Genomic DNA, 23,190 nt, shown 5'->3' with positions numbered 1-23,190 from the left:
GGCCCCACCCCTCCCTCCCGCGGCCACCGCCCCGCCCCGCGTGCGCCGGCGCTGCCGCCCGCGCGGCGCCTTTAAGGGCTGGCCTACGTGGCAGCAGCAGCCGAGCGGCGGCCCGGCCCGGCGCTCCTTCCCTCCCGCCCGCCCTTCCTGCGGCCGTCCCCGAGAGCGAGGCCGGGCCCCAGGCGCGCAGCAGCTGGCAGCATCCCCCTACCGCCGCCATGGGCCAGAACGATATCATGAGCACCGCTGAGGACTTCGCGGACCAGGTGGGTGCCTGCCCGCCTTTCCCCTCGCTGGCCTGGAGGCCTTTGTGTGCTGGGCCGCTCCCTTGGGCGCTGGGGCCGGCTGTGGGGGGGGGGGGACGCCTCGGCAGGCCCCGCGCTGGGGGGGGTGGAAGGGAAGGCTGCTGCCCTGAGGGGCCCAGCTGGGGCAGGCTGGAATGGCGGCGGCCCAGCGCGGGGTCGCGGCCTTGGGGCCTGCCCCTCCGGCGGGGCTGGGGGCATCCTCGGCCGCGCCACCTCAGAGCGGGGCCCGGGGACCTGGCTCCCCGCTGGAGTGGGGGCGGCTGGAGCAGGCCCCGCGGCCGGGTCCCGGTGGGAGCGGCTGCCCCCTGCCCTCAGACGAGCTCCGCGGCTGCTCTGCGGCCGCTGGTACAGCGAACCAGGCGAGGTCTCCTCGGGAGCTGGGCTTCTCCCTGGGGCTGTGTAAATGGAAGGAGAGCAGGGGCCGAGCTGCTCTCATCTTGTAAGCCGTCCAGGTTGGCAAATAGGGCGTAAAGGGGTGTGGGAAACCAGGGTGGGGTGATGGGGACAGAAAAGCAAAAATCTTTTAAACCCTGACTGCTGTTTGGAAACACAAACTGGAAGAAGCTTACCAGTACCAGAGTACTGTGCTTAGAACTGGGGCAAAAGGAAAGCAAACAAGCTGATGTTGTCTAGTAATCCTTTTTGTTTATTTCAGTTGAGGCCCTGACAGATTTCTCTTAAATTGAAGTTTGAGATTTCTTGTTACATGTGAGGGCAGGAATACTTTGAGTGAAAGTAAGTTGATCCACTGGTGATAACGTTAGAAAGATCTTCACTGTCATGGTGATTCATCTAATTGAAAATAAGAGGCAATATCTAATCATATCAAGTAAGTTCTCTGGAAAAATCTTTCTGCCAGGTTCTACAACTCTTGGCTATTGAAGCAGTGTGAGTTGTGTGGTGCATGGTAAGGTGTCACAGCTCTGAGGGGGCTGGCTGTGCTGCCTTTGTGCCTTTCACTGAGTTTCACTGGGAAAACCTGTTCTGTGCTTCTTCCCCGCCCCCAGATAGAAAACTCGATTTAGAGACAGAGCTTCTTATGGTGTGTGGTAGTACTTAATTTAAGGGGTGTCTGGATCATCTTCGTCATCCTCTGTTTACCTTCTCCTCTCACTCCTCTTAGAGGAGAACGTAAACTATCACTATAGTGTTCAAATCACTTGCCAAAATTTACAACACTTGTCCTGACCTTTTTATAACACCTCTGTATTTATTCCTGTGTGACTATTTCTAGATGTCTTTAACACCCCTTTTTTCATACTACTGAAAGCTCTTTTGTCCAGCTAAAATGTAGTTTGTTTCCTCCTGAAATTAATTTTAAATGGCACAACTTTATTTGTGCTTGGCCACATTCTATTTAAAGATGAGTCTTTACCTGCAGAATTTGGGTGTTTGCATATGCTTACCAATCAGATTGCGAAACAATTTTTACAGCTTTCCAAGTAACTAACTCCTTTGATAATTCTGGCTCCAAATAACTGCCTCGTAGCTCAGTCAGGTACTTTCAGTACCGTGTATGCTGCTAAAACTCAGTATTGCACCAGTGTAGCAGTGGAGAGATTTACTGAACAATAACCTTTGGTATATATTGCAAAGTTAACACTTGGCATTACGGAAGCTGTTCATTCATCTTGGATTAAAAAAATACTTGGAACATTTGGACTGAAATTATGTTGAAACTCCCCCTGATAGAGGTGGAGGTAGTGAAGCTGGACAATGGCTCTTCTGGGAGCTGAGTGCATTCTCACCGATAACCTTGCTTTCTCCATTCCCTGTACTAGTGCTCAAGACCTAATGAGTTTTAATTTCTGTAGCATAAAAGCCCTGTGGGAAAATGTTATAGCTACTTCCATGGCTTATCAGTCCTGAATGTCTCTTACAAAAGCAAGAATAATTTGTCCCTTAAATTCAAACACTAAAGCTTAACTTTTTCTTAAATACTGTAATTTCTTTTTGAATTAGCAAATTATGCCTTAGATACCAAGATACTCAGTAGTAACAAGTGGCTCTTAATCTGGAGGTGGACTTGTACACTGAAGGCATGGTCTTAAAGGTAGCTAAGTTTGCCTGACAGCTAGCTATCCGTGAAAGGGGTTGTTCTATTTCTCCCAAGGCTGTGTTCCCCTTTTCTCTCACACTAGCAATTTTTGGTCACTGGACTGGAGAGTTGAATTGGCAGGAAAAAAAAAATGGAGTTGACTTTCCTGTTTGTTCCGGTTATCCCATTGTTTAGGTGAAGTGAGCACTGCTGGTGGTGAGATTGCTTGTGAGGAGAACTAGCCCTTGGTTTAGCTTGGCTGTAGCACGAGTTTGTAGCCCTCAGGGATGTGGTATGGCTGATGAGCTATTCTGCTCTGAGCTGTTAGCAGTTTCCAAGGACTGCAGTGGAGGAGGCAGCTGCTCGGTGGGTGTGAGAGGTGGTCCTCTTGATTTTGGAGAAGGCAACTTACTGAGGAGTGGGAAAAGCTATTAGGGATTCCTAAAATCTATGATGCACAGTGCAAAGAAATAAGGATCTTTGTTCAGAATGATGCCCAAATACAGGCTTTATGGGTTGGTCTGTTTTTAAGCTGTGTAACACCAGCCCAATGTTATTAATTAAATAATTTACATACTGAGAAGTTAAGCCCTTTTTTAGTGGTTCTTGTTAAAATATTACATGCCAAGCCCTTCAGTGCAGGCACCATGTACTGCTGACATCATACTGAAAATAGCTGTATCTGAGGCCTGAACTGATTGTTTAGAGTTATAGGACTGGTTGTCTCTCCTTTGTAATCCCTGTAAGACGGAGTAGATCTGGAGCAACTTTTCTAGTGTTTGTAATAATCTTTAGGAATGTGGGTGCCTGGTATTTCTGCTGTTCTGAAAAATTATGGACAAAAATGCAAGAAGACTATTGAGTCATTGTACTGCAGTGAAAGGGCTGCAAGGGAGATCTAGACTCTGGGGGGTTTGTTTAATTTTCCAACGTAAATGCTGATGCATGTTGTTCAGCTAATTCTGATGTCTCTATATCCTATTTTGTGGAAAATAGAAGGGAGAAGAAAGTATTTCATTGTTAGTCTGAACTTTTTTGTGTTTTAAAAAACTGATTTTGGATTCTGTAAGTTAGTCTTGTCAGTGCACTGATGGTTTAGCGTTATAAGCTAAATAGCTTATTCTGGTTAGGCTGGGAAAGAATCTTCCCATGAAGAGAGATAGCAAAATGCAATACGTAACTAATAAATCCTGTTTTAAAGATTTGATTAATCAATAGCCTTTTTGGAAAAAGGAATTGGTATAAAGCACACACTAGAAGTAAAAAGCATTGTCATGAGAAATCTTCCTGCAATTAAAACCCTGATTAAGACTGCTGGCAATGTTCTAGTGGGTCAGAGCTCTCTTCTTGCCTTTTCGAAATAAATGGGAAAGCCTCTGCTCAAAGTCTTCACAAAAAATTTGTAGACATAGATTAAGCCCATTGTGATGGATGCTGCTGTCCTTGTGATTTTCTAGGTGGGATCTCCTTAAGTGGATATATACAGGTTGGTGAAAGGATGTGATTTTTCTCTCTGCCAGAGGATTGAGCATCCTATGCCAGACAAGATCACTGGTGTCCCAGGGTGCTAGAGATCTCTGTCCTCCCAGAACAAAACAATCCCTTAAATGAATACAAGCTAGATGCTTGGAATAAGCCAAAAGCTCTAGACGAATAATGCTGTGCAGCCCACAAGAGTGCTTTCTGTGTGGATTAGCAGACTGCTGTTCATCACCATGATTGTAACTTCCCTGGTGCAAGAACACACATGTGCACACACAGAGAAAAGAGTTCTGTGCTTGGACAGAATACACTAGGTGACAGCAAAAATTCCCAACTCCTGGCTGTGTATTGTTCTTAAAATACCTGTAATTATGCTATGGTATGTATACTTCTAACAAAATGGACTGTTTTTTAACAAATTAGGAACTGTTGGAGGTGGGATATATTTTAGAAAGCATTACAAGAGTCAAAACAGAATCATTTTATTACCTCTCTTTAGGCAGGCCTCTTTATGGGTTTGAGTATTTCAAGCCTGCTTTTAAAAAAAAAAAAAAAGGGGGGGGGGGTGAGCAGAGATTTGATTTAGGTATCCCTGCATCCTCTTGTGCATCTTTGCTTGTTAAACTAAGAGGAGCATTTAAATGTATCTTTGCTTTTTTGATCCTGTTAGAGGGGGAAGTGACAACGCAAAGCCCCTCTGGTGTACGCTAGTGACTTGGCTGCCAACCCAGAACCAGCTGTTCTTCTTTAAAATAGTTTTATTTAGTGTTTTGTTGTCTTCTCTCAAGATGTTTTGCCTCTTGCAATGAGGCAGTATGTGCTAAGAACAGTTAATGCAAAGCCCGTAGTGGAATAAGCCATCCAGTTACTTGATGTCATGAGTTTAACACTGCCACCTCCATCAATCTCAACAGTTTTGTTTTGGCTTGTGTGTATTGTGCTTAGTGGAGTGTTCATTTCAAGTCCCATGTCTTCACTAGATATGTTTATTAACTGCAGCTACCAGATTTCCTGTATGTGCTGCTTTTATCTGTGAATCAAAAAGGAAGTGGTCTCGGGGTGCAGCATTTGAACCACATGTTGCTGATGATGTGTGGGGACAAACCCAGGGTATCTGGTACTATTAGTTCAGTCTCACTTCTAGAGATTACTTGTTTCTTCTAAGTTAGTATGTCCTTAGCTAAATTACTTAAGTGATTTATACTTGAATCCTCTAATCATAAAATCACTTGATGTCTGTTATGTTCTCTTCTTGTGGTTATCATGTAACCACCTTCTTCCTTCTCTTTGGATCTCCACGGCTAGTTGTTCTTTTAGCTTTGACTTTTGTTCATACAGTCTGTTCCTGAAGCTTTTTTACTTTAAGCTTGCTGTGTACAGGGGTTTCAACTTGGTGTAGCGAAGTAAATGCAGCTTCATGAGTTATGGATGTCCAAAGATGATGTGTGTTGTGATAAGGTTGCTTAGCTCTGCAGCTGACTTAGGCTTCAGTCTTGCTGACTTGTCTTAAGCTGATTGGATGTGCACACTCGTGTTTAATAGATAGTGTTAAATTCCCTCTATGCCATGAGGACAGGTAAATGTTAACTGCTTTCTTGGCTCCTTCACCTGGACTGTTGACAGTTGTTTAGTTTCAGGGAAGGGGAAGATGAGATCAGCTCACATGACCCACTTCAGAAGCAACAAAGATGAGGCCTGGAGGCAGATACCCTCTCTAACATTTGCTTCTTTTTTCAGCCTTTCCACAGCAGTGTGTTTTCCCTCTTCCTACAGATGCCCAGCATTTGTCCTCTTTCACTTCCTGCTGGACCAGTTGCCAGTTCTGCGTCCTGACAAAGCAGACTTACTTTACAAACCAATTTTTGGTTTTGTACTATTTCCAGAACAACTTCATCCTTAGTATTCCTCAGCAAGTTTACCCAAATGCACAGTGAAGTCTGGGAAAGAAAGCTGTAAACCAAGATGTGTGTCTCATTCAGTGACAAAGATCACAAATTTCTTCTGACTCATTCATCCAACTGTTGACAGGGCTTAAAAAAGCATGAAGTGGCAGTCCTGAGTCAGAGTACAGCTGCACTTAAAATGCACTTGATTAACTTGAATCTTGACCCTTAGACTCTGGATGCATGCAGTGCAACTAGTGTAGTTTGGTCCAATATTAACTGTTTAATTAACTATTAAGCATGGTTACTGGATTTTTTTTCCTTGTGATAATCTTCAGCTACACAGTAAGCAAGGCTTGTCTTTTGTGTAGGATCCAGAACAGCCTTTAGTATTTACTAATTACCGTGGCAAGAATCAACTGTCAGAAATGGCTTCGTTCTCCTTTCTCCACACTCCAGTACATACTGAGAGTACGCAATGCAAGTTTCTGCCTAGAAAGAAACCAGTCAGCTGTGTCGTCTAACCTGAAGTCAATGTAAATACTGAATTATGGAAAAAAGTTTGTGTGCTTTTTCTGTCTGTTTTTATACCGTAGTTCAATGCTGTCTGGAAGACACCTATAGATAAGTGGGTTCCCTCACCCCTTTTCGTGCTTGAAGTGTTCCAATATTGCACAAACTGTATGAATCAATGTGCCTTACAACACATTGAACTTTGTGTGGGATAATGGGGTTTTTCTTGAAGTGGCTCCTCCTCCTAGTTCTAACGCAGGAATCCGTGTAGTCTGACAGTTCTGCATGAAGGCTTGTGGCATGGGCATTTACTTTGACAGGTGTCAACCTGCCCAAACTGCTCTGGATAATCTTGTAAAGTTAGTTTTAGATTAAATTCATGTTTGTTTCTTACTAGATTGCATGTATTCAAACAGCAGTGTACCCTGACTCCAAATGTGTCCTTCTAGTGATCTGGCGAAGTTGAACCTGTGCATGAAATGGGCCAGCCGGGTACTAGCTTGTGTTCAGAGTGACAACGCAAATCCTAGTGGAGGTCTCCATTAAGTAATAACCAGTGCTGTTTAGGAAAATCGGTGACAGTTAAGCATGTGTCATAATCCAGAGGCAGCAAGTTTTCCTGTGCACCTCACAGTCCTATAGAGCATGCTAGTCTAGACCCTGCTTGGCAATTCTGGTTTTGTTCCTTTATAATTATTGTAATTGTTGAGTAAACTAACCAGTGAGTTTGCAGGATGAAGGGCTATGTGAGACCAGATACATCTTGCATTCCCAAGAACTAAGCTCAGTATCTGTTGCATGATGATACAATTTCCTTTTAATTACTACACTGAATTGTATATAAATGGCTATTGTCTTTCTGCAGGGGATGCTATTTTTAATGGAGGTAGAAACTGTGTGTACTTGCATAGAGGATAGAGGGTGCGATTGCATGTAATGGCTGTGCTAATCTAATAGCTGCTGCTGCTACATGAGTATGCATGCTTTGCACTGTTGCTTTTCTGACCTCTTAGAAGGAACTAGCTTGGCAGAAAGCTTATTAATTTTTTTAATTTGTACAGAATTAGTCTTCTGTCAGCCTGACTCCCTGAATCAGTTTGTTACAGGGTGTTGAGTGCCTGAGCACGTGGGTGGGAGTAGGATTGCCCTTTCAGCTCCTGGCTATCTGATAGTTGGGCTGCAACATGAAACCCTGAGATAGACAAACTAAAACCAAGGTCAGCCTTCATCTAGTAAGAGCTCCATCTGTATAAGAACTGTGTTTAGAAAGGTGCTGCTGGATTCTTCTTTTTTCCACGTCCTTGTCCAAAATGCTCTTTAGGTGCAGCATGACAACAGGTTTTCCCCCACTGCTCCCAAGCGTTCTCAAACTGGAGTGGAGAAGAATTTAGTTAAATCCAAGTCCCAAGTATGTGTTTCTCTCTAGACGTTGATGACCCTGTATGCACAGAGAACTGCTGACCTCAGAGTCTGCAGAGTGCCTGGATCTGTTATGTCTTGCGTATCGCCTTGCCTGCCTTCCCTGCTAACGATGCTGTCTGCCCATGCAGTTCCTGAGGGTGACAAAGCAGTACCTTCCCCATGTGGCTCGCCTGTGCCTGATCAGCACCTTCCTGGAGGATGGCATCCGCATGTGGTTCCAGTGGAGTGAACAGAGGGATTACATTGACGGCACGTGGAACTGTGGCTATTTCCTGGCCTCCATCTTTGTGTTCATAAATCTCTTCGGACAGCTGAGTAAGTGGCTCTGAGGCTGTTAAGGTAGATGCCAGGGCAGTCCAGTGTGTCTGCCACTCTGGCTCACGTAAGCACTGTGAATCACATAAGCATAGGATGCCTCACTGATTTCTTAATAGCCATTGACAGCTACAACTCATAGTACTACATGAGCTGAATGAAAAGAACTCTTAATTGACCTGCTTCAGCCTTTCCTGGAAGTAGTCTTAGAGAATTTCTTGTAACTTGCTACCTCTGAGTCGGAGATGCTGAGAGTCCATTAGGACAATATTTTCAATTCTGTACATGTGTCTGTAAACACATACCACCCCACCCCCGAATTCTCTAAATGAAATACTCATTTTCTTAAATAGGGCAGTGTTAAGACTTTCTCAGCTTGTTGTTTTTATGGGTGTTAATCTCAATGGCAAAGTCTTATCCTGCAGTTGGTACACTTAAGCTTGAGAGGAGTGTTTGTGTCAGATTTTCAAAGCCCAAGAATCAAAATATGCCCAGAAGCAGAGTTTCTCTGTGTGTTAGGTGGACTTAGGGTGTCAGAAATAGAGAAGTAAGAATATTTTTGTTTATATTCTGTTCCTTATCTACTGTTTTTGATTGCTCTGCCAATTTCTTGTCTTGGGTCTGGGTTTAGATTTTTTACCCTCATATTTTTGTGTAGAGAGTCAGCCTAACTTAATGTAGTTACCAGTCCTCATGTCAACATGGCAAAGGCTGTCAGTGCTTTGTGACGGAAGACTTGAGGATATAAAATAAAAGCTTTCAAGGAAAAGTGCAGCATGTTTGCCCTAACAGTTATATCATTTAAAAAAAACAACACCTCAACTCATTATGGATTTTCTAACTTTTAATGCTTTAACACTGATAGCTGCTGTACTGTGCTGTGTGTCGGTAACTGCATTCAGCATGTGCTTACCTTTTGTAAATTAAAAGATACTTCTTGAACTAGAAAACATTTTCAAATGCACTAAGACTTCTTGGTTCTCAAACTGATTTGTGCCAGTGAGCCATTGAAGTTTCCTACCTGATATTCTCAGTGGCACAGTCGAAAGAAATTAGAGTCTGCTCAGTTCACAACAAGTTAGCATTCCTGCAGCATCTCTTCCTGTGCAAGCCAGGAGTGTAACTGTGTTCAATTTCCCCAACTCAGGTGGCTGTATCCTGGTGCTGAGTAGGAACTTTGTGCAATATGCCTGCTTTGGACTGTTTGGAATTATAGCATTACAGGTAGGAGGCTTAAGTCTTCAGCCCTTCCAAACTCCATCTTTCAAATCTTCTCTCTTGGCCACAGTGTTACCAACAGGTATTTAAATACAACTTGCAACCTTGGGATTTTTCTCCACCCTGGCCTAGTGCCAGTCCTCAATGGCATTGAACTATTTTGCTGTTTCTGTTCTTCTGATGTGCGCAATAGATCCTTGGCTGTAATTGCAATTAGTCAGCTGGAGCAGTTGAGTCAATACTTGACCTTGACCAATTTAGCAGAAGTAACTTGTCATTTACCTGTGTGTCAGTAATGTGCCAAATGTGGAACTTGCAGTTGCTTTGGCCTTCAGTACACAGCTTTTATAAAGGATTGTCCCCATAACAAAGGACCCTAGCTAGCAGCATCCTTCCTGTTAAAAACTGAATTTTTGTGGGGCCAAGGCACAAATCAAATTCTGGCTTCTGTTTCCTCTTTTACACTGACTCACTGGACTACAGTGATGTAACCTGCCTTGTTCCCTTCAGTATAACATACTTTTAATTTATTTCTGCTATGGATAGTACAGGCTTGAGATTGTAACATAATTTTAGAACTTCAGTGTAATTTACATGGTATTTTAACCTCTCTTCTTCTTTGCCTAGACTATTGCATACAGCATTCTATGGGACCTGAAGTTCTTGATGAGGTATGTCTACTTCTTAATGTTTTTATCAAAACAGAATGAAAACTGTTGTCTGTTGCTGCCACTTGCTGACAGAGGAAATATTCTTTGTACATAGTATTTACTAGTAAGATTTTACAAATTATCCATTTACATTAAACAAGAAATGGCAGCACTTAAAAATCAGTACAGCCTGTGTTAAACCATAGACAGCAGGCTCAGTACTGTAGAAAGGAGAGACTAATCCTGACCCACTAGGATCTAAGTGCTTCTGCTACTAAACTCCTTGCTGAGAGCTCACAAACAACTGTCTAGGCTGGGTCAGTGAGCTGCTCTTATTTCCTAAGTGGCTAAAACAGCAACTGTGTTTATGCACGACTGAAGCCATTTTCTGAGAAAATGAAAGCATGTAGATATTAGAGTGGCTTCTGGCATTTTAAGTCTACTTAGAGAAGGTTTTAGAAGAGAGAGCTCTTAAACGTGAGCTTTCTTGTCAAAGCCTGAGTGATGGCTGGCTGTTACCTTTTCACCTCCCTCTTCTGAGGGGAGGGCAGGGGCAGCACAAGAACTATACCCTGGGCTTACTACAACCCTGTAAATATGTAACTTCTTTTAGCAGTACTGCTCTTCTGTTTTCTTAAAGCAACTTCTGAACTACTTTGGCATATATGGCTAAATCTGAGGTACAGAATAACTTCAACATACCTAAATTCATGCTGTAACCGATGCTAAGCAACTGTGCCTGAGCTGTGGGTGCTGGACTTCTCTGGCAGGCTGTACACGTCTACACAGGCTTGTGTAAACCCTTGTGTACAATGCTGCTGCTTCACTTGTGAAGCCTAATACAGACACACATCACAAGGTGCAGGGTAGGTCACTCCTCACTAGCATGCAGGTTCTTAGTGAGCTGAAATTGTCAGATAAGACTTCAAATCTATAAATCAGTGCAAACTGTAGTAAATGGCTTCCCCCCCTCATATTTCTGTCTTTCTGTAGGAACCTTGCCCTTGGGGGAGGCTTGCTGCTGCTTTTGGCTGAGTCGCGCTCAGAGGGGAAGAGCATGTTTGCTGGTGTCCCTACGATGCGGGAAAGCTCTCCTAAACAGTACATGCAGCTGGGGGGCCGTGTGCTGCTGGTCCTCATGTTCATGACACTGCTACATTTTGATATGAACTTCTTTTCTGTAAGTATCTGAGTATAAAAGTATGAGTTAAGGAACTAGAATATAGTACTAACTCCCAGATTGGCTGCAGGACCTACTTGATGCTTATCATTTAAATCTATTTTTAGTAGAATGAATACTTGGAAAAGTTACTAAATCACTGATGCCTTGACAACCTGTTCTGCTGAACTTCTCCATGCTCTGTTCTGATGTCTGTGTCTATTTAAGAACCATATGTAAGCTTGTGGTGGTTTTCCTTGCAGATTCTGCAGAACATTGTGGGCACGGCCCTGATTATCTTGGTGGCAATTGGCTTCAAGACTAAGCTGGCTGCCTTGACTCTAGTCATCTGGCTGTTTGGCATCAACATCTACTTCAATGCCTTCTGGACCGTCCCAGCCTACAAGCCCATGCACGACTTCCTCAAATACGACTTCTTCCAGACCATGTCTGTAATTGGAGGGCTGCTCCTTGTTGTTGCACTGGGCCCTGGTGGAGTCTCCATGGATGAGAAGAAAAAAGAGTGGTAACAGGAATGGCAACACTTCTTGGGACATAACATATTAAGCCCAGAACTGATTCTCTATGGATTCAACAAAAACTGCCAGCATTTTACACGTACATGCCCCCTTCCTATTAAAGGCACAGATGTTTTGAATTTGATTTACAGTGGCACCAGTAATATAATAGATAAAATCCTATTTCTTCAAGGAATGTTGCCTAGGCTTATTCTAACTTCCTAGATTTGGAACTAACCCAAGGAACCTGCATTTCACTGATGCTTCAGTGAGTTGCAGTAGTACAGTTGCTGTCTTTAATTTCAGCAATGTTTTAAAATTTGAAGTACTGTGAGCAGATACAGCTGTATCATTCAGTGTGCTGTTGGGTTCTAGCTATAACTAAAAAGGTGGATCCCCTTTCTCACCCTCATCAAAACTGTCTTGTGCATAAGGAGTTCCATTGCTGGTTATAGCATTGCTTATCAAGGTGGAAAGCAGCATTAAAAAAAAATCACTTGTTATTTTGCTGCTCAGAGGCCTGTAATTCCATTTTGTTTAACAAGAGGGGAGGTATATCCTGCCCCCAAATAAAAGGCAAAAAGAAAACCCTGGAAATAGTTGTACCCTGCTCTAGGTAAGAAAAGGGAGAGGAGTTTCTAACATGTCCCAGTCCTGCTCTTGAGGGGAACAAGGGAGAATCCCGACTTGCTAATCAGGAATCCTGTACAGCTAATTAGATTTCAGGAAGGAAGGGGAGGAGATACTCCTGAAGAGACAGAATGTTAGATTCTGTTAAAATTCTGTGCCAAAAGAACTCTTTATTCAGCATTCTTTCCCCAAAGTTGCCCCTCCTGAATTCCCAAGAAGGGAGCCAAGTTGTGCTGCAGGTTCCATAATAAAAGCTCCTTTCTGTTATTAACCAGCTTCCCTCCATATATGCCCCAAATTCATATCAGAATTGCAGGTTATCAGTGAAAGTGTCTTCAGAATTACAGAACCTCCCCTTTTTCCCGCATTCAGTACATGCAAGATGAGAGCGGTCAGTCTTCTAATCCGTAGTCTTTGCTTCTTAGTGTCACTTCTGTTGCTCTCTCAGCTGTTCAGGTCCCAGCTGACTGAGCAGCAGGAGAGCCGGGGTGCTGAACTCCTGAGTACAGCCCCTTCTCGCTGCCATCTTGGACCACCCTGAGATGCGTAGGGAGGAAAAGTGACAGTCAGTGGTGTGCTGCCATTGCCCCAGGTCTCTATGCAAACGGTTATAGCTGAAGAATGCAAGTGCAAAGCCTGTGCAGTGACTAAGCAGCCAGGGATGTAACTTGTGTGTTCTAGAGGGAGGAACTCCTCAGCATCATGAGGAGAGGAAGGCCCTGTTTTCACTCTGTGCCACAACCTCTGTGCCATGAACATGTTTAGTGCTGCTTGGAGGAGGTGTTTTGTCCTCTGCTAGTAAACTAGGTGGACCTGTTTCACTAGATTATGAAAGAATTCTAGAAAGCATAAGCCCTACCACTGGTAATGTTACACGTATTGCACTGGTCTCTGCCTTGAGAAAGCTGCTCAACTGTTTGTTCAAGGAATAATTCAGCTGAACACCAGGGTCTCCTGGAAAGGATACGAACCTGGACAGTTCAGCTCAACAGTTGCATTTTAGGGGGGGGGAAACTAGGCTGAAAGAACTGATGACAAACAGAAGAGCACTGTTGAATATTAAACCAGTGATTTTTGTCATCTTAAGGGGAAAATAGCCTATGTAATAGCAAGATGTGCTGCTGCTGAAGGAAACAGATTGGTATGTGGGGGTAGATGGGAGGGGAAGCCAGCATTTTGATTCAGGTCACACAGAAAGCTTGCTTTTAAAGGGGTATTGCAAGAGTTTTCACCTCAGTGTTCACTGTGCCTGTCTTCAGAGCAAAACAAAGTGGTCCTTTCAGTTCTGGATATGCAGCACAGGATGGTCTTCCTCAGTTTCACTGCAGGTCCCAGAATGGTTTTAGACTACATCCAGGCAGCCATTCTCAGATAGCTTAACTGCTGTTGATGTTCATAGTATTTATAAATGCAATGATAGAAACAACTCCTGTAAGTAGCCCTTAAGCTGGCTTTCTCAACTTCTTTGTGTCCTAACTAAGGAACTGGATGATGGACTAGTCTAAAATATTGATGAGTTTCCTCTGTGAAAATCAAGTCCCCTTTCCAACAAAAGACCCCAGAAAAGGAACCAATACTGTCCCTTGCAGCAGAAATATTCGGTAATGAAGGGGCACAGTTAGGTGGAGGGCATTGTAAGATATTTCTAGGCAGCGCAATATGCAGGCTTACTAACTGTGAGTCCTGATGCAGAAGATTCTGGTTTCCTACATACACTGCTGTATTCATGCATCTCCCAAAAATACAGTGACCTCTCCCTGTGGCTGAGGAGCATCACAAGCAGGATGTCAGCTATCAATTGGATCTGCAAAGTGTTCTGGAATTCATTCTGAATATATTTTTGCTTTCTATGTGGAAAAAAAGAAATAAGTATAAATTCTCATTTTATGCTGTATTTTGTACCTTAGTTGTGTTTGAAAATGTTTTGATTTTTGGAAACAATCAAAATAAAACAATGGCATCTTTGTATCCACTTGGCGTGTGTGACTGGTGACACTCCATGGAGAGGACACCTGAAGTGCTGGTTAGTGCCGGGGTGCTTTCTCTCCTGCCTGTTAAGACCATCTTTCCATAGAGAGGGCTGAGCACGGGGCTGCCTGTATTTGGCTGCTGTGTTTGTCCTTCCCTTGGTGCAGGGTGGCTTGAGGCTGTCAGAATACAACTTAATTGCACCCCGCTATTCCACTCCCCAGCTGCAATGGTTAAGTGGAATGGGCAAACACTTCAGTCAGTCTTGTGCACCCTCTAGAATTGTTATACAACAGGCTTCAGGCCATGTATTATGATAAATTTATTTGCTGTTAGTTGCTTTCTTGAAGTTCTTGGGTTTTCGATGATGACTCTTGAATTTCTTCTTTAAAGGGCCTGTCTGTTTCTGCAGAGAAAAAGAGTTAGTTAGTTTATTTCCAAACCCCAAATGCAGTCCTGCCCAGACTGCACTCTCTCTTTAAGCTGTCTCCTTTACCCACGGGGACAGAACTAGCACAGCCCTGGTCATGGAGCCAGCCAGGATCTCTCTGATCCTGCAATTCAGCATCCCTTTCTCTGACAGGCACAGGAGTTTTGTTAGATACAAACAGCAAGAGTCTCCTCAGAAACGAGTGTAAACCTCATCCAGCCTTTGCTTTCCGGTTTGATAGGGTTACAAAGGATCCAGCCCCTTCCTCGGGGGCTGCCTTAGAGTTACAAGTTTGTCTGTCTTTAGGTATGTAACACCTGCCTGCTTCCCAAGCTGAGAAGGACCAGGGTACGTCCTGTATGGTGGGACCTGGCCAGCTCCTCCAGGCAGAAAAAGGGGTCTGCAAGGACCCTGTGACCTCAAAAGGGTTTAACTAGTGTTAGTGGGGGGGGGGGGGGACAGGGAGGAAGATTACAGAACCACAAGACACACTTGTCTCCCTGTGAAGATGGTGTGCAGCAGGGTCCCACCAGAGGTGAGACATTTACTCGTGCCTCAGGATGCAAGTCAGTGGCTGGCCTGTGGGGAAAGTCTGTTCTCCCAAACAGCTCTGCACCTTCTGCTGGTTCTCAGACAGGAATAGATCAGACAAACACCTACAGGGTGGGATGACAGGTCCACGCTCCCCTGCTGCTGCACACAGCAGTGTGACTCCCACCTTTCCCCTTTTGGTGCCAGCTGCTCTGCTGACATCGGTTCTTCCGCCGTCCTTTCCATTCACGTCACCGTTCTGCTTGGCCCCGTCATCCTCACTATCTGTTGCAAATTCATCGCTGCCCTTCGTGGTTTGTGGAGCTGCCGGGCTTTTTTCTGGGAAGAGTGCAGCTAAAATACAAAGATTTAGTTCAGGATTGGTTCCCTGTGCACACCGGCTCTGCCTCCTCCTAACTTTTTTTTTGAGAGCTTCTTAAGGGTGATTTGCCAAGCCACTTCCAGACCCCAAGCGTATACATGTCACTACCGAAATACTTGGGAAATAAACACACCCGTGTCACGGTGCTCTCACTAGCCCCCTTCTGGGAACCATTCAGCACAGGCAGGTCTGTGTCCGCTCTCCCATGGCACAGCAGTGTCTCCAGTCAGCAGAATGGCCTGACCAACCCTCAGCAGACAGCAGTGCTTGCTGTACAGACACCTATAACAGCAAATCCCTGTGGATCTTGTATCCCTCCCCTCACACCTTCTGTGATCCAACTCCAGTCATCACTTTACTGATAACTGCCATTTCTTACTTGGTGGTGGTAGGCTTTTCCAAAACTCAAGAACCCCCAACTGGCTGGAAGTCACAGGCCTCCGGCAAGCGAGCAGCAAGGAGCAGTATAAAGAAGCTGGGAGAAAATTAGCCAACAAACTCCCTTTAGGATGTAGATGATACCAACATTCTTACTCACGTGGATACAGGTCACTCATGCTGTCATCCGTCTCCTCTCCATCCTCATCGCTGGACTTTGGCTCCCAGAATTCCTCTTTTCTGTAAGGCTGCCCGCTCCCGTTCATCTGGTCATCAGCATGCTGCGTCCGCTGCTTCTTCTGCCGCAAGCAAGCCGGGACGTACTCCACTCCTTCCTTCTGGCACTCCTCATCTAATAGTGCGAGGGGTCGGGTGGCACTTAGCAAGGCTACCCAAGTCCTCTTCATTTCCAGCTCCAGCTTATATTAAATGCAACCCAAAAGTATGTTGAGCTCTAACTCTAATATACATTCACGTAATCTACAGCGATACTATGGACCACAGAGACTGTGCTGGATGTGTGAGCCACCCTCTCTGGGGAAGTAAGGATGTTCCAAGGTATTTGCTGGAGGCCCATTGCTCCCTGTACCTGGGATCTTCTGTCCTAGCTAAGGAGCACACACAGCAACAACAATACATGACTGTCAATCCCCTTCCTTCATGTAGAGCTACTGGAATCTCAGCAGCTCAGGGAAAAAAGCTGTCTGGTTACATCTGCAGAAAAGCTACTTACATGATTTTAGGGCCTTCTGGTAGCGCTTCCCTTGGACATGGCGCAGCACGTGCTCTGGGAACTTGTTGATGTGTCTGAGAGTGAGCTTGCAAAACAGCTGGTGTCTGACAGAGAAAGAAAGACAGAAGACAGACAGAAAGAACCAGCAATAGAGTTTAAGTATGCTATTACTTAATAACTTTCCACTTATAAGCACTGCGCTCAAAGTTGATAAATACTTTATAAAGAATTTCCCAGTCTCCCAAAACCCAAAAACACTCAAGAACTTTGTAAAGCTCGACCGCTTTATGTTTGAAATTGAACAAAGTGTGAAGCATAACACACAAGAGGAAGAATACATACAGATTCTTTGTGCTGGGCACTATATGGGGCTCAAACTTGCCATAGTCAAACTCCCTGGCTGTCTTTATCAGCCGCTGATACTTCTTGCCATTAGTATAAGCCTGCAGCTCCGACAGCCGACAGGGCATCTCGTGGCCTGTCAGCCTGCATCTCACCTGAAGAAAAACGACGGCTGGTCAGGAAGCCCAGGGGATTACCCCAGAGCCGGGGAGGGCAGGAGAGACCTCAAGCGTCCTCCTCCCCGGCCCTCCTCCGACTGCCACACGGGAGAAAAGCCTCCGGGCCAGGGAGCTCACTGGGGCCGAGCCCACCTGCCGGGGTACCCCCCCGGCCTGCTACCCACCGGCCTCGCCCCCCCTCACGGCCCCCTCAGAGGACGCGGCCCCGGCATCCCCTCACGAACCCCTCGGGGAGGCGCCCCCGGTCCCCCCATGGCACCCCTCCGGGGGCGGCCCCGGCCCTCAAGGCGCCCCTCGGCCCCGCACGGCCCGGCTCCAGCCCCACCTTGCCCGGCTCCGCGAGGCTGAGCAGCGGGTGCTGCCGCAGGAAGAGCCGCTCCTCCTCGGGCACCTCAGCCCCGGCCGCGCCGCCAGGCCCCGGCCCCGCCATGGAGAGGCGCGGCCAGCCAGGAGCGGGCCTCCACTTCCGGTGCGGGCCTCCACTTCCGGTGCCGGCCACGCCGGGGAGCCGCCGGCACCATAGAGAGGGGCGGCTAGAGGTGCCGGCCTGCCTGCCGCGCCGGGACTGTCTGGGCCGGAGGCAGGTGACGGCGCGGGGGAACGGTGGTGACGTTGCTATGGCGACCTGGAGGCTGCTGCTGCGCGCGGGGCCGCGGCTGCTGCGGGAGCGGCGGGGCCGGGTGAGGGGAACGGGACCGGGTGAGGGGACCGGGTGAGGGCTGAGGGGAACGGGACCGGGTGAGGGCTGAGGGGAACGGGACCGGGTGAGGGGACCGGGTGAGGGCTGAGGGGAACGGGAACGGGTGAGGGGACCGGGTGAGGGCTGAGGGGAACGGGACCGGGACCGGGTGAGGGCTGAGGGGAACGGGACCGGGTGAGGGCTGAGGGGAACGGGAACGGGAACGGGTGAGGGCTGAGGGGAACGGGAACGGCTGAGGGGACCGGGTGAGGGCTGAGGGGAACGGGAACGGGAACGGGGCTGGGTGAGCGCTGAGGGGAGCGGGGCCGGGCCGGGGGAGGCCCCGATCCTGTCCGGTGCTGGGCGCTGTACGTGCGCCCGGCCAGACTCCCCCAGCCGCCGCCCTTCCGTTGCCGGGCCCCGGGCCCCGGGCTTTGGCTGCGGCGGGTTGGTGCCCCCGCCGCGGTGCGGGGATCGCTTTCCCTGCGCGGGGCGAAGCCGTGCTAAAAGCGAGCAGAATCGGTGGCAAAAAGGCTGGAAATGGGTCCTTGTGCGGCTCCAGCGTGGCGGGGAGGGCAGGTGCTGGGCTGGCATTGCTCTCTAGAACGAGCTGAGGTGGTGTGTGCGCTTGCTGACAGCGTGATGGAAAGGGAAGGAGCGGATCCTGTGTTATGGTCAGCTCTGTAACTGGAATTTTAGTTCATTTTTTTTAATTATAACCTAACCCATAATGTTTCTCAAGCGGTTGCTCGGATGAGACTTAAATCAACGAGTAAACAAAATGTCATGCAATCATTGAGGCAACTGATATCATCTAGATACAAATTTTACAAAGCAGAGATACTACAAAGGATCTTTCTCATTTCATGTAGGTATCGCATTGCTTGACCAGAAGAACATTTTTTGGATATCCCCTAACTAAAGCAGGTTCTGGTCTGGTCCAGCAAACTAAAGGTAAAAAAGGATTTATTTGGATTTCTGCCCCGTTTCAACCTTTTACCAAGAGGTGACATTTCCTGCAGGAATTTGGCATCTCCTCTCCTGTACAAATCCTATTCCTCATTCTGTTTTTCTCTAGAAGTTTGTTTGAGGTTCTGCAGACCACAAAGTTCTACAACAGCTGCTGACACATCTGGAGAGGACATCTTACTGAAATGGGGCCTTTTCCTGGTCCCTCTGACCACGTTCTGTCTTGGCACGTGGCAGGTACAAATAGATATTTCATTTTTCAAGAGATGAGCACTTGAGTGTTGTCAGGTTTTTCCATCTCTGGCTGTTTGATCTAGTTCAAATCAAACGCAGGGTGAAGATTTGCTGTTATTATACATTTGTTTTCCAAGTGTCTGTTTGTAACTCTTTAAAGGAGAGGTTCTTATTTTTACACCTTTATTTCAGTATAAATATTTCCTCAAATTAAAGTCAGTAGCCTCCATTTTCATATCTCCAATTTCCCTGTTTTAGGCCAGATCTGAGGAGAAACTTATGACAAAGATTTTAAGTCTTGCTGGGGTTATTACATTGCTCTGTTCTACCATAAGGAATTACTTTTGTGTCTGTATACTTTCAGGTTCAGCGACGGAAGTGGAAACTAGATTTGATTGCACAACTGGCATCAAGAATTACATCAGAGCCCATCCCTCTGACATTAGAGTAAGGAAGCTGACATAGTTTGTCTGCAGAGCAGTGACAGTGTGCTGGGGATATTGGATATGGTACCTGCACTAATGAGTTTATGCTCAATTTAACTGCATGAAAACAAAGGAATGCAATGGCAACCAGGATGTGCAAACAGCTTAGAAAGATAGACATCATGTTCACTTTTGTATTTTAAATAAAAGAATAAGAAGTGGGATACTCTAAATGCACCAAAAAACCCCAGGAATCTCTGTTCAGGAGAGTGTGGTATGTCGTTCATACCATATGTGGTCCCCTGGAGAAGGAGGACTTGGTAGCTGGTGCCTGTGATGTCCCAAAGGGATTATTCCTGCAACAGGGAGTCTGGGATGAACAGCAGGCCCTGCCCCAAGCGTAGAGCAGTTGTGTCAGGTATGAGAGGGATTTTTAAGGTCACTTGGCCATATGGCACAACTGTCAAAACAGTTGAGTCGTTCGCTTTCATGGTCTGGGATGGGAAGAAATGCTCCCTGTTGGCTGGAAGCACGTGCAGCGTATCCACCTGCTGATCAGCTGTGTGCGCCATTGAAGTGGCACTGGGTTACAGATATCACGGAAGAGAACTGCTTTCTGGATACTCACGGTCATCTTGATTTGATTTGCTGTGATAGTAATAAAACAGTAAGCCAGCTGCTTTTTCCATGAGGTGTTTATCTTCTGTTTCTGTTTGCCAACTGGCTCTAGAGCAAACCATTAGGTAAAAGGAGAATCCCACAATAAAATCCCCTAATTTGATTTACCTATCAATCACAGCCATTTTTTTTTACAAGATTTTGTTTTAATCTTGTTCTATGCAGCCCCATGGAATTGAAGGAATTGGAGTACAGGCCTGTAACGGTCCGAGGGCATTTTGACCACTCCAAGGAGCTCTATATCTTGCCACGGTCACTTGTGGACCCTGAGCGAGAAGCCAGAGAAGCCGGGCGGCTGACATCCCACCCAGAAAATGGAGCAAATGTCATTACTCCTTTCTACTGTACAGAACTAGGGTAAGTTAATGAAAGTTGGTTCGTGTGAGCAACTCACTTGTTTGGAAAAGCTGAATCAGGGTGGTTGGGTTTATATAAATCACTCCCTCTTCCTTAAAAAGCATCTCTCACAGTCTGTTAGGTCACTGAGGCTCAATTTGACATTTTAATTCCCCTATAACATGCACTCAGATGACAAAGAAAGTAGCACCACACCTGTGGATTGCTTCTTTCTAGGCAGCAGCAAGAACACATTTCCTTTCCCTCATGAGCCATAATTCTTTATGTAACTCTAGGGTCACGATCTTAGTCAACCGAGGATTTGTGCCCAAAAAGAAGCTGAAACCGGAGACCAGGCTGAAGGGACAGGTAAGGGCGATACAGGGAATGTTGTAGATTATTTCTGCCCTGTGATTATCCAGAGGCACTGACACACCAAGAAAGGCAGTAGCCATGTTCAGCATCATGGGAAGTGACTTAAATACAGTGTCATTTCACTTTTCAAAGATAAACCTTTTCTTCCCACCTTTTTATTAAGGAAATAATGTTTTTTACAAAGAAGGAGCTGTTCTTGATCTACCTTTTTCCCTGCTGTGTTACAGCGCTGCCCCACCACAGGGTGTGACTATTTGATTTATAATCAGACCCCGCAAGTGCTGTGTTTTTCTACCAGGAGCTGGTATGCTGGAATGTGAAATGAATCTTGAGAGATTCCTTTTTTCCTCTTCTGTGCTTCTCTTCAGATTGAAGGTGAAATTGATCTCACTGGGGTGGTGAGGTTATCAGAAACCCGGAAACCTTTTGTGCCTGAAAATAACATTGAAAAAAACCGCTGGCACTACCGTGACCTGGGGGCTATGGCAAAGGTGACCGGCGCTGAGCCCATCTTTATCGATGCAGATTTCAGTAAGTCACAGAGGAACCCAACCCCACATCCAGTTTCCATCAGTCTCCCTCCCTTTCTGTTCAGTTAGTTATTTCCCCTGGCACCTGGACAGGTAGAATCACAGAATCATTTAGGTTGGAAAAGACCTTTAAGATCATTGAGTCCAGCAAGGTATCATCTCATCTGTTACTTCTCTTTGTGTACTCTGCTTGCTAGGTCTGTTTTGAAGGTGCTGGGCAGCCAGCACTGGGGAACAGTAGCATGCTCAGGTGATGCAGGTGGTGCTCCATGCCTCGAGCACAACCAGCTGACTGCTGTAGGGCCGCCTGCCCCGCAGCTCTGGCTTTGTTAGTGACTTGGGAACACCGCTGCCTGAGGAAGAGGAGCAGGGTGCCCACACAACTTCCCACCTTCATCCCATTTCTCACAGCAAGGGCAGCTCTACACGGTGCAGACTAGACTTAACTTGTGTGCTGTGTTGTACCTATAGGAAGCACAGTCCCAGGGGGGCCCATCGGAGGCCAGACGAGAGTGAGCCTGAGAAACGAGCACATGCAGTACATCATCACCTGGTAAGGTACCCAGCCAGCGCTTGGCTGACCTTCCCTCTTCCTTTGGAACGTAAAGCTGTGCCTGGCATTCTTGCTCCTTGTCAGTGAGATTGGCAGAGTTCTTAAGCTACAAAAGCCTTGAGTACAAAAAAAACCCCCACCCCCCAAAAAAACCCCTAACACCCCAATAAACCTCTTAAATACAAAAAGCTACTTAAGCTTTACCTTAAGCTACATGTGCAGTGATTTGAAGTGCTTGTGTTTTATTGCACCGCCACTGACTTAGGGAGGTCCAGCCCATCATGAAAGTATAAATACGTGGCTTTGTTTTCTTTCGCAGGTATGGCTTATGTGCTGCAACTTCATTCTTGTGGTACAGAAAATTTATACAGAAGATACCTCTGTGAGGGCAAGGGCTAATCTCTTCTGTACTGCAGTCAAGAGCAGACTTTGCTATCTTCTGTAAGTCTGATCAGCCCGAGTAACTGAAGCACCCAGAGTTTCAGCTGTCAAGCTGCAAATAGACTTTAGCAACTGATGCAGACTCTGAGCTCCTACTGGTGTGATTTTGGCTGCAGGTTGGAAGCACTGAACTTCAAAGTTTTAAGCAGTTGTTGAGACTACTGCCTAAGTCAGCTTCACTAGAAATCTCAAGGATACATTTTTCTATTGTGCTTGGTTTGTAAGCTACAAAAGTTTTAACTTCTCCACTGCTGTATTTTCCAAAAGATGGCAAGGAATTTTGTGAATCAGTTTCTTTACACTGAGTAGTCATTCCTGAAGTCAGGAGCAATTCACAGCAGTTGCAGCAGAATAAAGAGGGCCTGTAGGTGCTTGCCTTGTGACTTGCGTTGTGCATTTACATCTTGACAGACTCAAATTCAAGGTTACTGTGGATACTCGAGTCTAGCTGGGCAGGGCAGCCCGTGGCTTTGCAAGAGCACGATGAGGGCAGCAGCCACCTCAGCTGGAGCCTTACAAAGCTCAGTAGCCTCCCACAGTGCCACAAGACCAAGTCAGCAGTCAGGAAACAGAAGCACAAGTTCTAGATTCTTCGCTCACCTCACTGACCATTAGACCTCCTCCTAGGAGGTCCCCAGCTGGTCAGTAACACCCTGTATAACCCATACTGTAACCAAGTCCTAAGTACTAATGGAGATTATCTAGAGCCATTTCCAATTGAGAGGTATGTGCATAAGCAAGCTAGGCTTAAAGCCAGAACTAGCCTAGCACATTCAACTTTATGAGCACACAGCATGTGCAGCTGAGCTGCTGTTGATGAGCTGTGTGTTCAGAGGCATTACAACACAGGACTAGTAATTAAGGGCAGTTGTTAGAAGTAACTCTGCTCTATGC

The 23,190-nt window shown here is 46.2% G+C and overlaps 3 protein-coding genes across 3 annotated transcripts; 2 read left to right on the top strand and 1 right to left on the bottom strand.

Moving 5' to 3' along the window:
• Nucleotides 1-15: 15 nt before the first annotated feature.
• Nucleotides 16-14,105, top strand: SURF4 (surfeit 4). The gene is made up of 6 exons (XM_075772131.1): nucleotides 16-266; nucleotides 7,772-7,958; nucleotides 9,106-9,182; nucleotides 9,804-9,847; nucleotides 10,820-11,006; nucleotides 11,249-14,105. The coding sequence occupies exons 1-6, from the start codon at nucleotides 219-221 to the stop codon at nucleotides 11,513-11,515; spliced, it is 810 nt and encodes a 269-aa protein (XP_075628246.1). The 5' UTR covers nucleotides 16-218; the 3' UTR covers nucleotides 11,516-14,105.
• Nucleotides 14,106-14,412: 307 nt separating this feature from the next.
• On the bottom strand, nucleotides 14,413-17,567 carry SURF2 (surfeit 2). Its single transcript, XM_075772132.1, has 6 exons — nucleotides 17,402-17,567; nucleotides 16,898-17,052; nucleotides 16,556-16,659; nucleotides 15,983-16,174; nucleotides 15,250-15,416; nucleotides 14,413-14,507 (listed from the first exon to the last, which is right to left on the bottom strand). The coding sequence occupies exons 1-6, from the start codon at nucleotides 17,504-17,506 to the stop codon at nucleotides 14,424-14,426; spliced, it is 807 nt and encodes a 268-aa protein (XP_075628247.1). The 5' UTR covers nucleotides 17,507-17,567; the 3' UTR covers nucleotides 14,413-14,423.
• Nucleotides 17,565-22,679, top strand: SURF1 (SURF1 cytochrome c oxidase assembly factor). The gene is made up of 9 exons (XM_075772130.1): nucleotides 17,565-17,756; nucleotides 18,628-18,709; nucleotides 18,834-18,961; nucleotides 19,323-19,405; nucleotides 20,227-20,418; nucleotides 20,694-20,766; nucleotides 21,141-21,303; nucleotides 21,774-21,855; nucleotides 22,175-22,679. Exons 1-9 carry the CDS (start codon nucleotides 17,694-17,696, stop codon nucleotides 22,239-22,241), a joined length of 933 nt encoding a protein of 310 aa, XP_075628245.1. The 5' UTR covers nucleotides 17,565-17,693; the 3' UTR covers nucleotides 22,242-22,679.
• Nucleotides 22,680-23,190: the final 511 nt, after the last annotated feature.

This window comes from Balearica regulorum, chromosome 20, assembly GCF_011004875.1.
Source record: "Balearica regulorum gibbericeps isolate bBalReg1 chromosome 20, bBalReg1.pri, whole genome shotgun sequence".
NCBI lineage: Eukaryota > Metazoa > Chordata > Aves > Gruiformes > Gruidae > Balearica > Balearica regulorum.
The sequence above is the reverse complement of the archived record's forward strand: the minus strand, read 5'-3'. Positions and strand labels throughout refer to the sequence as shown.